Here is a 13,500-nt window from a genome sequence, read left to right on the forward strand (position 1 = left end):
AAAAGGCAAAAATCGAAAAATGAATCATCCCAATTATAAGCTCTAACCTAATGTTGAGCGCACCATTCAAACGTCCCCCGGCCTACCGACGCGAATTTCTGCCCACCCGCAACGACCTTGCCGATGCCTCGGGCCATGGCGAAGCCTGAGCTTCAAAAAGTACAGCCAATGTATGGCTACAGGACAACCATCAGAACTAGAGCTGAGGAAATGGGGGTAAAGCTTGAATCATATCGGACTTGCATCCAATCCTGGAGAGTACAAAAGTCATCTTTGCTTACAACTGAATCTAAAACGATAATTTCCAGGTTTCTTTCCCAGCGATCGCCAATTGCAAGCCCACGAAAAACAAAAATATCTCTACATAGTTTCTGCGGATTTTTTGAGTCGATTATATCAATCAGCCCACTCGAAGTTGGACTGCTCATCAATTAATCCTGCATCTAATGAGATCACTTTCTTGTCAGGGAACAGCGCCCTTGGCAGGTAGGGGCTGCCGTCCGCATGCTGAGCATTCATCCTGGCCAGAACAGTGCGATGTACCCGCACACGCGCCTGAATAGTCATCTTCTTTGCGAAGTCGATGACAATAGGACCTTGCAAGCTCCTCGGCTGCTTGTTAAACCTCTTATAAACATGCTTGCCCAGTTTAAAATTATACACCTTGAGAGGCATATTTTCGAAGATGAGCCACATGTGGGGCTTTATATCAAGCATGTCGTAAATGGGTGCCAACGCGTCAATGGCATCGGCTTCCTCCTCGTCTTTGGGAGGTGATACAGGATCTGGATCGACGCTGGCGGACCTAAAGGGATTGAGATACTTGACCCATCCTTTGACCGTATCGAGAGGGCCCAAGCGAGTAGGTGGCCGAATCTTGTTGCCTTGCCTTGCAACAAACGGTGGTCGGTCTTTCACCGTAGGGTAGAGGGAGTCGGGGCTCAGGTGAAATGTTTCCAGTTTGTCTTTGAGGAACATAATGCCCGTGTTCTGCATAAAGCACTGCCGGATCATCCATCTCAGCGATATGTGTGCTAAGTTCGGCTTGGTTCCATTCAGCACTGTCGACGTATCTCAGCATGTACTTATGTATGAGGCAAGTCGAAATTCTACTCACCAGCTCCACCGCCGATGTTACCATGGCAACCAGAAAACCAGACCTTGACGGATACTGTCAATACAAATTTAACGTCATCAATAGGCCAATTACCTCGTCAACGTCTGTTGGAGGCAGCCCATTTGATTTTTCCTCAACAAAACTCTTGACTACCTTCTGATAATCGCTAAGGCCGCTATCGTCCATACCCGGTAAAGTTTTGTTGTTTAAACGCCAGAGGTTCGTTCTGAATTTGGCTCTGCGTTCGTCCAACGCGACTGCATGTCGGAAAATGCGTACCATTGGATTGTAAGCCGTGAACGGAAGTGACTTGGTGGTCCAGTAACCTACGGAATTAACGGTGTCCCTTTGCCATGGTTTCAGAACCAATAAAAAGCCATTCAAAAGATGGTACAGACCAGCAACCCAGAAATTCAATGGGAACGTCGATGGATCCCCAAGTCCTCTGGAACGCCCTCGATTCTTCCCAACCTTCTTTCATATTTACAACTTTGTATGATTTGAAGGCGGCGCCGGCCTTTTCACGATGCTCTTTTGGGAGGAGCCCGACCTTGAAAAGCATGCCTGCGACACTTAATAATTGACGTTAGGACGGCTTCAAGGCAATCTCGCAAAGCACTGACGCTCGAGCGGTATATGAACCCCGCGAAAATCCTGATAAAGTGTTAATAGCGAGTCCATAGATGGCGGGGGTGAGAGCGTACCAAACATGCAGATTTTATCCCCAAGAGTATCTGGATTATGATCAAGAAATTAGATTCAGAGATGGGATTTTCCGTACGTACAGTGGTCCACGAGCCACAAATAAGCCTCTGGATGAATCAAGTATCACAATCCAAAATTACTTAAAATTTGAATGATGCGCATGCTCACCAATGACATGTCCCTTCAGACTCCAAGCCGTAGCCTGGTCCCATTTCTGCCATTCCCATTAAATACGTGAACATATGCGAAGTTGAGCCCTCACCTCAGATAGACCAGAGAGGACAGGTATCTTCACAGGTTCCTTGACCCCAGGAATCTTTGGAGTGTAAGTTCCTATTCCTTGCTGCTCAGGTGCTTTGAGAAGAGTTCAAGCCGACCTAAAGAGATGTACCTGATAGTGAACAAGTTGTTCCTCTTCAGCCACCTTAAGCATATCCCTCAGCTCGACAACGTTGGTTCTCTTGAAAACTTTGAGTATATACGCTAGACATGGGCAACGTCAAAAACACACATTGGCATCATCTCTGTATCAGTTAAGGTCAGTGTGTTTTGGGCAATGAAATAGAAGTACACACTTATCCCCCGTTCCATCGAAACACAAGACGAGCGTTCTGGCGCGTTCTGGAAGCGCAGGAGGTATAGCAGTGTCCAGACGAAGCGCCTCGGGAGTCGACGCAGAGTCCTGAGCAGTAGAAATGAGTGCCTCCTGAGAGCTAGAAAACCAAGGAAGTTTCATAATGGACGGATTCGGACGTTGAACGTTGGAGGTGTAGTTGAAAGAGGCTCTAGAAGGTGATTCACTCACAAGATGTTTATAACAAGTTTATAAAGCTTTCCCAGATTGCCCATGCATTTGTTTGGTTCAGTTACTTCGCCCGAGCATGGATAGGCGCAAGGCACCGTTTCGGCAAACGCGACCTCCACATCGCTCGATTGATCTCTAGAGGAGACTGAAGCCCAGAGCCAGTGTGGCTACATCGCGACCTTGATAGCCTGGTACCTCTCGGGTCGTAAGTAGGGTGTCGAGGTGTCGAGGTTATGTGGGCTGATGCCCAACTGATGCCTGAAAGAATAAAGCGCGCCAGCGCTCCGACTCGGCCTGGTCTTAAAATAACTTTGTCGGAAATTTCCCAGGCGCCTGATAAGGCTCCGGCCTTGCAATGTTGATCGCCGACATAATCAGGCCTTGCCCAACCCTTGCCAACCCTTGTACGGTGCGCCAGGTGTATAAGCCAAGATTTCAAGACGCGTTCAAACGTCGAAGCCTTGGATGCCGTGGTTCAATTCCCGTTTGAGTCGTGTCATTCATATTTCGCATGTACGTCGACATATTTTATTAGTTTCTGTATCTCCTTATGTTTTCTCCTTATGTTTTTCTGCATCTCCTTATGTTTTCGGCTCAGGTCTCTAAGTAAAGGTTTGGAATGAGTATAAAATGAAAATGAATGATAAAATTGAAATAGTAGTACAAAAATAAAATAAGGAGGGAGTACTGCGAGCTCGTCACCAAGGGGGTACCGGCATTTAAATGCCGGACCAGGGGCCGGTTGGTTGGTTCGGCCGCCAGGCCGCTAATTTTTTTTTGACATCCGAATTTTTTAGTGCAAAAAGGACTCAGAGATCTTTAGATACCTTCTAATGTATTAGCCACAGTCTATCTACACACAAAGAAGCCAAAAGCTAACTATCATATGAGATAAGACGTTGATAAATGAGGCAGGATACCAAGTTTTTCCAAGCCTAAGCTCGAATTTACCTTTATACGGAAAACGAGACCCACGACGACTCCGATAGCGATGAAGAGGAATTTGACAAGTAGCAAAGAGTCTGAGCTTGACAATCCGGAGGACATAGTGGGTCCTCAACGCGCACACGAAATGTCTGAAATGTGCAGAATGCAATTCAGTCGCAAGGGTACCCAAGTACTCAAGTACTCACATTTCGGCCTATTCTCAATGTGTCGGAATCATTTTAGTATCATTTAGGATGTATGAGGCTCGACGAGGAGGTCAAGAAATGGGTTTGCACCATCCGCAAGGCATCGAGTGGTGGGAAGGGAGCAAAAAGGGAGAAAGGCAGCGCGTTGATGACATCATATTTCCTAAAATAGACGTGTGCCTGATTACGTTGGCTGGTTGGTTCAGCCCCAGTCCCACTAAAAATAATTTCGACGTCCGGTCCTTCACTCAAATCCCGGCACCCCCTTGCTCGTCACACACAGTCACACAGGAAGCTGCAAAGCACCATACTGTAGTATCCACGAACTGGCAGCCTTGCATTTTCCGTTACTTCTCCTTGCTGTGTTTAATGCGAGAGGGTACTAGGACTTGCGGGTTAGGACCATCTCTACCTCTTGCTTGTGTCGCCTTTCCCATATGTGCTTCCCAGCCACACTGTTCACGATGGTGCGCTTCGCTAAAGCTTACCATCTCCTCACCTTGAACGCCACGGAACCTACCTATCCCAATGTACATTTTGCTTTCTGACACTGAATGCTTTTTTGTAGGTCTGCCCATAAAGGCATTTTCTGCACCTCCCAGCAGCAACACCAAGAAACCTGCACAGTGCTTTGCAATTTGAACATTGCTGAGGATGGAAGCCCCTGCCACCACCAAATTCCCAATCCCAGATCAGAAACACCCACACTGCTGGCCCTATTGGTTGAAAGAGCGAGTCTTGACAGGTCCGCAATGCGCATTCAAAGCAGTCCCAGGCGTCATCAGCCTTGGACGAACATGAACCCACCATGCAACTACCTCCAAATAGGCAATTGGCTGGACAGCTTGGGCTGTATGCACACTTCTGAGTGGAAAAATCTTGAGCCGCCTACAGCTAGTCGTTTTGGGAGATGAAGGAATTGTCTCAGTGACCACTGTTGCTGGGCAACCACTGCCCACAAAGCAGCTGGTGTCTCCACGATTAGTGTTTGAAAGTTAGGTTAGTTAACCAGAAAATAACCAGAAAATAACCGGACCTAACCACAACACTAACCTAACTGCAGTTAGGGTTAGTTGATTTCGAAAATGGAATAACCGGTTATAACCAGCCCTATTATACACCCTCAAAACGCACTTGAGAACATCGAAAACGCTTAAAATTTGACTAAGTTACAGTCAAATCTCTAAAATATCACTCAAATGTGTAGACTTTCAAGGATAATTGCATAAATATGTCAATTCTTCACCTATTTTAGCGTTCTTGGGCTCGTTTTAAAGCTAGAATATGCAGAAATAATATCTATCAAGATACATATGAGCATATTTGCCTTGTTATAACCGATTCTTTATTTTTCGGTCCTAACCAGTTAGTAACTGCAAATAACCGACCGTAACCGGTTAGTTGTGGTCCGGTTAGGTTATTTTAGGTTTTGGGACAAAGGCTAACCAGTCTCGGTCTCGGTTAGAGCCCCTGGGCACCCAATAACCGGACCTAACTGGACTTTCGAACACTATCCACGATGTATACCACGGTTTCTTCGTTCAAAGGGAATACTGTCCCCCACTCCCCTTCCAGCTGGTATCACAGGTATGCGTCCGATGGCAAAGTAGTTAAGTTTTTAGAATATATTTTAGAATATACCTGAAGCGGCAACGCAAACTCAGTCGTTTGGCAGGCAAGTTCATAGCATTCGTCAATTGGCTATACGTGCTTATATTCCACTTCTTTTCAGTCGCAAACTGTGCAGTGCAAATGGTGGAAGATTATGCCGCTTATTGCAACGATCTCACTTGGGATCTCTGCCTTATACAGTTTTGACCAGTCAACTTGCTAGTTAGAGAAATAAAGTTTTGTGGCTTGCCATACACCCCTCATTCTGCCCCTCTCATAAATCATTCCCCAACTTCAACCACAGATATGGGACTATGTGAAGGTTGCTCGCTAAATTTTCCTCAACTAACAGGGGTCATCTGCCAAAAGTGCACCAAACTTAGCGAGGCAAAATCAGAAATTGAACGTGGCATTGTTGAGGTACGGTTCGCCTACTACACTCAATACCTTTTTGTAGTCGCTGAGATGTTAACTCCTACAGGGCCAACCTCAATGTGCGAGCTGTTCGGTTGTCTACCCATTCTTGAGGGTAGAGTTTTGTGGTGCATGTCACCAACTTGATCTTGAACATGATCCTGATGCTCCTGGTATAAAATTTCTCTCGTTCTTATACTGCTATGACAATTCTTCTTAGATGTAAGGTCTAGCATTATGGACTGGAGCACTCAATATCAAAAAACTGCTTCTGAGCATCAATTAACCCAAAAGCAGAATCCCCAGCTCCAGGCTGCAAGTCAGATGAAAGACTGCATGGCGACCCTTCGCAAAGCATTGAAAACCAAGGCGTTCACCACAGAAATCTCCCTTTTCATATACCCATCAGCTGGAAAGGCTGCTCGCAAGGTCGGAATCATCATCTCTTTCCAAATTTCGGCTTATGGAGGTATCAAATACAGGCTCAGACCCTCCCTGTTCACAAGAAATGGATGGGAACAGATCTCACAAAGGAGATGTTTGACTTTGCGAAGGCGGAGCTGAACAAGGGATATTACAGCGTGGCAGCAGCTCAACAATCAAAGCCGATCACTCTTAATTTTGAGGAGTATGGCTAGTGTTCGAAAGTCCGGTTAGGTCCGGTTATTGGGTGCCCAGGGGCTCTAACCGAGACTGAGACTGGTTAGCCTTTGTCCCGAAACCTAAAATAACCTAACCGGACTGCAACTAACCGGTTACGGTCGGTTATTTGCAGTTACTAACCGGTTAGGACTGAAAAATAAAGAATCGGTTATAACAAGGCAAATATGCTCATATGTATCTTGATAGATATTATTTCTGCATATTCTAGCTTTAAAACAAGCCCAAGAACGCTAAAATCGGTGAAGAATTGACATATTTATGCAATTATCCTTGAAAGTCTACACATTTGAGTGATATTTTAGAGATTTGACCATAACTTAGTCAAATTTTAAGTGTTTTCGACGTTCTCAAGTGCGTTTTGAAGGTGTATAATAGGGCTGGTTATAACTGGTTATTTAACGGTTAGTTAACCGCAAAATAACCGGTTATTCCATTTTCGAAATCAACTAACCCTAACTGCGGTTAGGTTAGTGTTGCGGTTAGGTCCAGTTATTTTCCGGTTATTTTCCGGTTAACTAACCTAACTTTCAAACACTAAGTATGGCAACATTTTTATTCATCCAATCTGATCCTAATGGTTTATTGGCAGTGTACAATTTGGAATTGCTCATGGCAAAGGTGTACATAACTTCATGCCCTCAGAGAGGGATTTACTGGGGACTGTTGAAAGTCTATTCGAGCGCCTTAAACAAGAAGGCAAAATTACACCCAACAACATCAAGGACCATCAATTGACACTCTGTGTCTATGTGTGTGAAGTGGAAGTATGTTTCTACCTTTCTGTTGTCACCTTGACTCATTGCTCATTGTCGCTTGGATTTAGGATTGGGAAGAAGACGATGATGGTGGTGTTTTCCCAACTGAGAGGAGCTTGAGGTCTACTAAGTGTTCAACTGCTTGATCATCCTTACCCCGTGCAACATCCTCAAAGTGTAGCGCTTCTCATGCAGGTACATAATATTGTCATCTCTTGGATGAATACTCATTTCCTGTGCTAGGCCTCACATCAAGTTATACTAGCTCATTCCGACCCTGTAGGAACCCGGCGGTAGAAAGTCCCATTCAGGTTGAACTTGCGTATGATGAATACGAATTTGAGAGGACCACATTTACTACTGATACATATGGGAATCTTTTGGAGCATGTTAGCCTCGATACTGAGACGATCAAGATTGCCAGAGACTGGAGGAGGCACGTTAGTGACAAGCCTGCTAGTGGTTACATTTCGAAAGGGTTCATGAAGTTTGCATTTGCAGTAAGTTCTCTCTGATCTTAGGAAACCAAGTGCCTAACACTCTTTAGGGGCAAACAGGTGGGAAAATGTATGCCATATTTCAATGTAAGCTGGAACAAGTGGTTGAAGCGCAAAATTCAATCGATTTGATTGCTGAGTTGTGCCTTCTGGCCCTGGGTCAGTATTTTGCAAACTCCTTCGAACCGAGGGTAAGGGCCATGGGTGCAGCAGTTGAACCAAGTAAGTTGCTGAACCAACTGTGGGCGGGACTCATAGTTCTTGCCACCAGGCATTCGTGGAATTTTGAAGGTGCCTTTATGGGAAAGGTCACATCGGGGATGCTACCACATCCAGCTGATGGCGAAGAAGACAATCGCAGTCTCATCTACCCCATCTTTTTGGTGGCCCCACTTATCGCGACAACTGGTCTGTACAAAGAGAGGAAATTCAGTGGAAACGATCAGGCTGGCAACAATAATGATGAGGTTGGGCGTGTCATAGATGCCTACTCTCATCATGTTCTTGTCGATAGCAATGGGTTCCTGCTTCTTTCGGACTTGCAAGGTTTGTATTTCAGAATTTTCTGCTCAAGACATCGTCTAATTGATGACACTAGGTGTAGTTGGGCCTGATAAAGAGGTTATCCTTTTCGATCCTCAAGCACATTCGTAAGTTTCTGTTCAGCATCACCATGTGAATTTTGTGTTGAAGATTTCATAGTTTTACTTGTGAAACAGGCTTTTGGGATGGCGGTCGCATATGCATGGAGGAATGGCAGAAGCAACACACATGTCAGGCTCTTTGCCGAAAATTGGGACTGAAAGACGCTGTTGTTACCTTGGGTGAGTGTGAATTGACACCACCACTGGTGGAACGACCACTTCGTTTCGGATTTCCTTCCCCCAAGAAAGAAGTCCATGATTAGCATACACTCTGAATAAGTAGTATATAATAGCTGCATAAAAATGTACATATGATGAATTCTAAAGATGATCTGGGCAAGCCATTTTACATGTGAGGTAGCATTGCAGTGAAGACATTCCAAATGTTGGCCGTGGTTAGCTCCTCAACCCCGAGAGAGTTGAATACTTCTTCCGCATGTGCAGCATACTCAGGAGAGACAAACTGAACGAACTCCTCTCCCCCAAGATCCTCCATCAAACCTTGAACAACGGTAATGCTGAGTGGTTGCAGACAATTCTCGCTGCCATACTTCTCTGGGAGAGTAAATGCAATGTGTGGACTCACTCCAGAAGGGAGCTTTGACACAGTCATCTTCTTTGGCTTGTGGTCATTGTTGACTTTGCGAAAATGATCTAGCTCCTCCTGAATAAGCTTCGGCCACAGCCATTGGACTAGTTCACTAAGCGCATGAGTTGGCTTGTGAAGAGGAAGAGCATGAAGAGTATGACATACTATTGCACAGGATTTGATGAGTCGTATACTTCAGCACTGTTCTCCCAAAACATTTTGATGTTTGTTCCCCACTTATTGTGAACCTGGTTCCATCCTCGCTCAATCGTGATATTGTGGACACTTTTCATGAAACAATGTGCTGGCCCTATATTGACCTCATTGAGTTCAGGAGAAAACTGCTCCCTAGATTGACAAATATAGTCATCAGCTCTGAGCTATACAAAAAGTGAATCAAGAGTGTTACCGAAGAGCATTTGCAAGGCCGAACATGAGTGTGGTTTCCAAGCCACAATCTGTAGTGGACTGAAGGGGCATACCTGCCAACAATAAAAGTCTTAACACGACATCAACAGGCTGCGAAAGCTGCAATAACTGACCTTCAAGCTCAACAATAAGAGAAAGATACAGATAGGCGATGGCCTTGAGTAACTGATTGTTAGGAACCACCCAAAGACCCAGCCACATCTTGGACCATACATCCCGAACTCCCCAGATGGGAAAACCAATAGCAGATAGCTTGTCATGGCTGTCACAACTCCATTCATGATGAGGACCAAGGCTGATGATTAGTGTTTGAAAGTTAGGTTAGTTAACCAGAAAATAACCGGAAAATAACCGGACCTAACCGCAACACTAACCTAACCGCAGTTAGGGTTAGTTGATTTCGAAAATGGAATAACTGGTTATTTTGCGGTTAACTAACTGTTGAATAACCGGTTATAACCAGCCCTATTATACACCTTCAAAACGCACTTGAGAACGTCGAAAACACTTAAAATTTGACTAAGTTATGGTCAAATCTCTAAAATATCACTCAAATGTGTAGACTTTCAAGGATAATTGCATAAATATGTCAATTCTTCACTGATTTTAGTGTTCTTGGGCTTGTTTTAAAGCTAGAATATGCAGAAATAATATCTATCAAGATACATATGAGCATATTTGCCTTGTTATAACCGATTCTTTATTTTTTGGTCCTAACCGGTTAGTAACTGCAAATAACCGACCGTAACCGGTTAGTTGCAGTCCGGTTAGGTTATTTTAGGTTTCAGGACAAAGGCTAACCGGTCTTGGTCTCGGTTAGAGCCCCTGGGCACCCAATAACCAGACCTAACTGGACTTTCGAACACTACTGATGATGGCGCTCCGAGGAATTCTCTTGGCTGTTGGTTCACAAGCATCATATGCCTCAGAATCAAGTGCCCTCATTTCAGTTCGGCAAAACTCCCTGAGAAAAAAAAGGTAAACGACCTAGAAAGATGAAGCTGTACCCGACTATGGACCCACTGTCATGAACCATCCCACACCCATGCCCTATGCCGAGACATTCCCAAGACGAACCCTTCACCATGATGCCTTGTTTCTCCATCCCAACCCTTATTGTCTTGTTACCTTGTGATTCCATGCTCCCTTGTCTCCTCCCATCCTTATTGTACTTGTTGTTCTTCCTTGGTTGCCTTGGTATCCTTCCCTTAGGTATTTAGGTAGCTCGTCATGTACTCACTACCTCATCCTTGATATTACAAATGCACCTCTGAACTGTTTCTCTGTCCCTCGTCTCTCGTCTCTATCTCCTGGTTGAGCCCTGCTCTCAGTTATAGGCCTGTGTGGTTGAGCCTCTAGCTCCCAGCTCTGGTTGAGCCTTGCTCCTGTCTTGTTACTAACCTGGCAACGCCTCGGAGTCCGATTCAGTTCGTGATCTCACTCGCGTTCGATCCCTTTGTCTCCCCACCTCTTGCATTCTCTATATCTGATTCTGTCTCCCTTCTACCTTTCCAACAACCCCTTATACACCTCATTCTGCCCAGAACTTGTCCTGCTACGCACAGATCTCTTTTCATCAACCCAACCAACTCCGACGCCATAGTCAACTCCAGCGTCGTACCTCCTCCGACACCATAGTCAACTCCAGCACCATACCTCCTCCAGTGTTGTTCCCAACTCTGAGTTCCTTGTCCATCTGCGAGTTACCTTTGCCGCAACCCACTTCTGCACCTTCATCTAACCTTCAGGTGCATGAGAGCTTCCCTCTTAGGACAGATCCTCACACCCACCTTGTGAGATGAATACCTGTGTTCCATGCAATAGCCTCTTTGACTGTGCTAGGTCCTTGTCGTCCTGCAGGATCTTGAGCCATTTGGTCGAGGATGAGTTGGCGTTTGACGTTGGCAGGTAGTTGCTTAGTTGTCGCACCACTACCTGTAAGGCCAACCGCCTTTAATTGCTTCGCAACAGAAGCCTCTCTAGCAAAGAATTCAATATTGAAACATGATAAACAGATAGTTGCATACCCGAGCGTGATGCCATGCTCCTTTTGAAGCAACTCTGGAAGGATCTTGCAGCTTCCCAACCCCCGACGATGATAATCGCGAAGGAGAGCAGCGATGTGTGGATCGTCTGGCGGTGCTGAATAAGGACTTTAGCACTCAGGTCTAGGAGGCGGGGAGTGATCAGAACTTACAGTGATTCTTGTATTGATTTTTGCCAGTTGGGTTATTGTTCGTCGACATCAGATATAAGATGCAGATATCTAGGAAAGAGTAGTTATGAGGAGTCATAAGATGAGTCGAATGGGGGTGACGGCAACGAGCAGGACTTACCATGTATATACCAGCAAGCCATGGGATGTTCATATCAGCAGGAGGGGGCAAATATGCATCACATCGGCATGCACCAACCCTTCTGCTGCATTGAAGTGTGGTCCTGCTATTGTTCAATGCAGCTATGATGCGAAAGCACAGTTTCACTAACCATGTGCGAATCTTCTGCCACACAGAAGTGTGGTCCTGCTATTGTTCAATGCAGCTATGATGCGAAAGCACAATTTCACTGACCATAAGCTAACCTTCTGCCGTGCAGAAGTATGGCTTGCTATTGTTGATTGCAGCTGCTGCGCAAAATCAAACTTGACATGCCAACTTACTGGGCACATGACTGAGGATCGAAGACCTTTTTTCATCGTAAGTTGGCAGAAGAATTGCTATTGATATCAAGACTTACTGTCGAAACTTTTCTTCAGAGTAGAATGAGTCAGCAAGCAGAAATTATCAGTGATGCGATGATTCCCTGTACACAGCTAAAATGATCAATTTTTTTGTAAGAGCCGAGATGGAAGGGCATCACAAGTTTGGTCAAGGTAAGATATAAATAAGCAAAGAACTCGATAAAAACCTCAGATACCACAAAGAATACCATCAAGCCTTCAATGACTCACCCAAGTCGAGTTCGCTGCCCACCTGGCACACAATATGGTGAGGACCACATTTTTGTGCAACCACGACAACGGGAAATGATTTAAAACAGATGAAATCATCCTCGAAATTGATGATGCCACAGGGTGCATCCATCTCGTCGGCTATACACTCCTGTGTAACCCAAGGTTAGTGAGCCACATTCAACAGAAGTTTTGTTTGATAAGCAGCCTACCCAGTCGAATTACCCACTTGATGGACATGCGCAGGCATCCTTCACGCTTCACATCAGACAATGGTGAGGGCAGGGGAGGCCAGTTGAATGGTGGCGGTCCTCCAGCTAACAGTCATGGCTGCATCAGCCAAAACAATTAGATACCACACTGTTGGCATTACTTCCGCGCCAAGCTTTAACTCCATTACAATATCTCAAGTATGTATTGTACTTCAAGTAAACACAGAGTAGCACTTCATGACTCCATCTACAAGACCTACAAATATAACGGATCAGTATTGGAAGTTACCAATGAGAAAACAAAAACCTGCGCGATAGGTGATGTTGATGATGACGGTACTGACTGTGCATCCGACACAGACCAAACGGGTGTGCTGATCTTCAGTTTGAGAGGGGGTCGAACCCGATACGAATCGATGACTTCAAAACCACAATGCTAACGTCATCCTCAGACGCAGCAGCGAAAGTAAGTGGAGTTGCGAGGGGGTAGAAGACATTGTAAAGGTGATAGCTCAAGACATATCCTTCAAGCAACTCGTGCAGTTCTTGTTATTAATCCTCCTGATCTCGTCATTCCAACCCCCTTTGTCCATACAACTGCTCCCTTCCCGGACCTGTCATTCACTTCAGTCACCCATTTTTGGGTACCTATGAGGTTATCCAATTCTTTGAATTAGGGAACCTTAGTGGTACCCCATTCCAGAGTGGTATGACCCTCATACCAATTCCATCATACCATGGTATGGATGCCACATACCATTCCACCTCATACCATACCATACCATACCATACCATACCATACCATACCATACCATTCCATACCATTCCATACCATTCCATACCATACCATACCATACCATCATTCCATAGCTGTCACAGGGTGTCTGGGGTCCTTTTTACAAAATATGAAAATTATTTCTCCAGGCTGTAATACTGATCCATTGGGCTCCATTTTTTGTGGACTGGTTCTTCAGAT

At 45.2% G+C, this 13,500-nt stretch overlaps 5 protein-coding genes across 5 annotated transcripts; 2 read left to right on the forward strand and 3 right to left on the reverse strand.

Moving 5' to 3' along the window:
• Nucleotides 1-396: 396 nt before the first annotated feature.
• On the reverse strand, nucleotides 397-2,558 carry LACBIDRAFT_303844 (uncharacterized protein; the record flags this gene model as incomplete). Its single annotated transcript, XM_001884416.1, has 12 exons — nucleotides 397-1,061; nucleotides 1,118-1,160; nucleotides 1,211-1,463; nucleotides 1,516-1,689; nucleotides 1,741-1,771; nucleotides 1,822-1,851; nucleotides 1,903-1,929; nucleotides 1,991-2,036; nucleotides 2,085-2,165; nucleotides 2,214-2,282; nucleotides 2,334-2,346; nucleotides 2,398-2,558. 12 exons carry the CDS (start codon nucleotides 2,556-2,558, stop codon nucleotides 397-399), a joined length of 1,593 nt encoding a protein of 530 aa, XP_001884451.1.
• Nucleotides 2,559-6,022: 3,464 nt separating this feature from the next.
• Nucleotides 6,023-6,423, forward strand: LACBIDRAFT_330154 (uncharacterized protein; the record flags this gene model as incomplete). The annotated part of the gene is made up of 2 exons (XM_001884299.1): nucleotides 6,023-6,214; nucleotides 6,268-6,423. The coding sequence occupies 2 exons, from the start codon at nucleotides 6,023-6,025 to the stop codon at nucleotides 6,421-6,423; spliced, it is 348 nt and encodes a 115-aa protein (XP_001884334.1).
• Nucleotides 6,424-7,080: 657 nt separating this feature from the next.
• Nucleotides 7,081-8,607, forward strand: LACBIDRAFT_303845 (uncharacterized protein; the record flags this gene model as incomplete). The annotated part of the gene is made up of 6 exons (XM_001884300.1): nucleotides 7,081-7,212; nucleotides 7,272-7,293; nucleotides 7,447-7,703; nucleotides 7,751-8,246; nucleotides 8,299-8,350; nucleotides 8,403-8,607. The coding sequence occupies 6 exons, from the start codon at nucleotides 7,081-7,083 to the stop codon at nucleotides 8,605-8,607; spliced, it is 1,164 nt and encodes a 387-aa protein (XP_001884335.1).
• An 83-nt stretch (nucleotides 8,608-8,690) lies between these two features.
• LACBIDRAFT_303846 (uncharacterized protein) lies at nucleotides 8,691-9,944 on the reverse strand (the record flags this gene model as incomplete). The annotated part of the gene is made up of 6 exons (XM_001884417.1): nucleotides 8,691-9,045; nucleotides 9,099-9,281; nucleotides 9,343-9,415; nucleotides 9,476-9,657; nucleotides 9,720-9,736; nucleotides 9,927-9,944. 6 exons carry the CDS (start codon nucleotides 9,942-9,944, stop codon nucleotides 8,691-8,693), a joined length of 828 nt encoding a protein of 275 aa, XP_001884452.1.
• Nucleotides 9,945-10,208: 264 nt separating this feature from the next.
• LACBIDRAFT_330157 (uncharacterized protein) lies at nucleotides 10,209-12,362 on the reverse strand (the record flags this gene model as incomplete). The annotated part of the gene is made up of 12 exons (XM_001884418.1): nucleotides 10,209-10,261; nucleotides 10,440-10,569; nucleotides 10,603-10,611; nucleotides 10,984-11,104; nucleotides 11,153-11,341; nucleotides 11,390-11,504; nucleotides 11,560-11,820; nucleotides 11,850-11,903; nucleotides 11,944-11,985; nucleotides 12,022-12,078; nucleotides 12,099-12,164; nucleotides 12,335-12,362. The coding sequence occupies 12 exons, from the start codon at nucleotides 12,360-12,362 to the stop codon at nucleotides 10,209-10,211; spliced, it is 1,125 nt and encodes a 374-aa protein (XP_001884453.1).
• Nucleotides 12,363-13,500: the final 1,138 nt, after the last annotated feature.

Source organism: Laccaria bicolor, genomic scaffold (genome assembly GCF_000143565.1).
Source record: "Laccaria bicolor S238N-H82 LACBIscaffold_25 genomic scaffold, whole genome shotgun sequence".
Lineage (NCBI taxonomy): Eukaryota > Fungi > Basidiomycota > Agaricomycetes > Agaricales > Hydnangiaceae > Laccaria > Laccaria bicolor.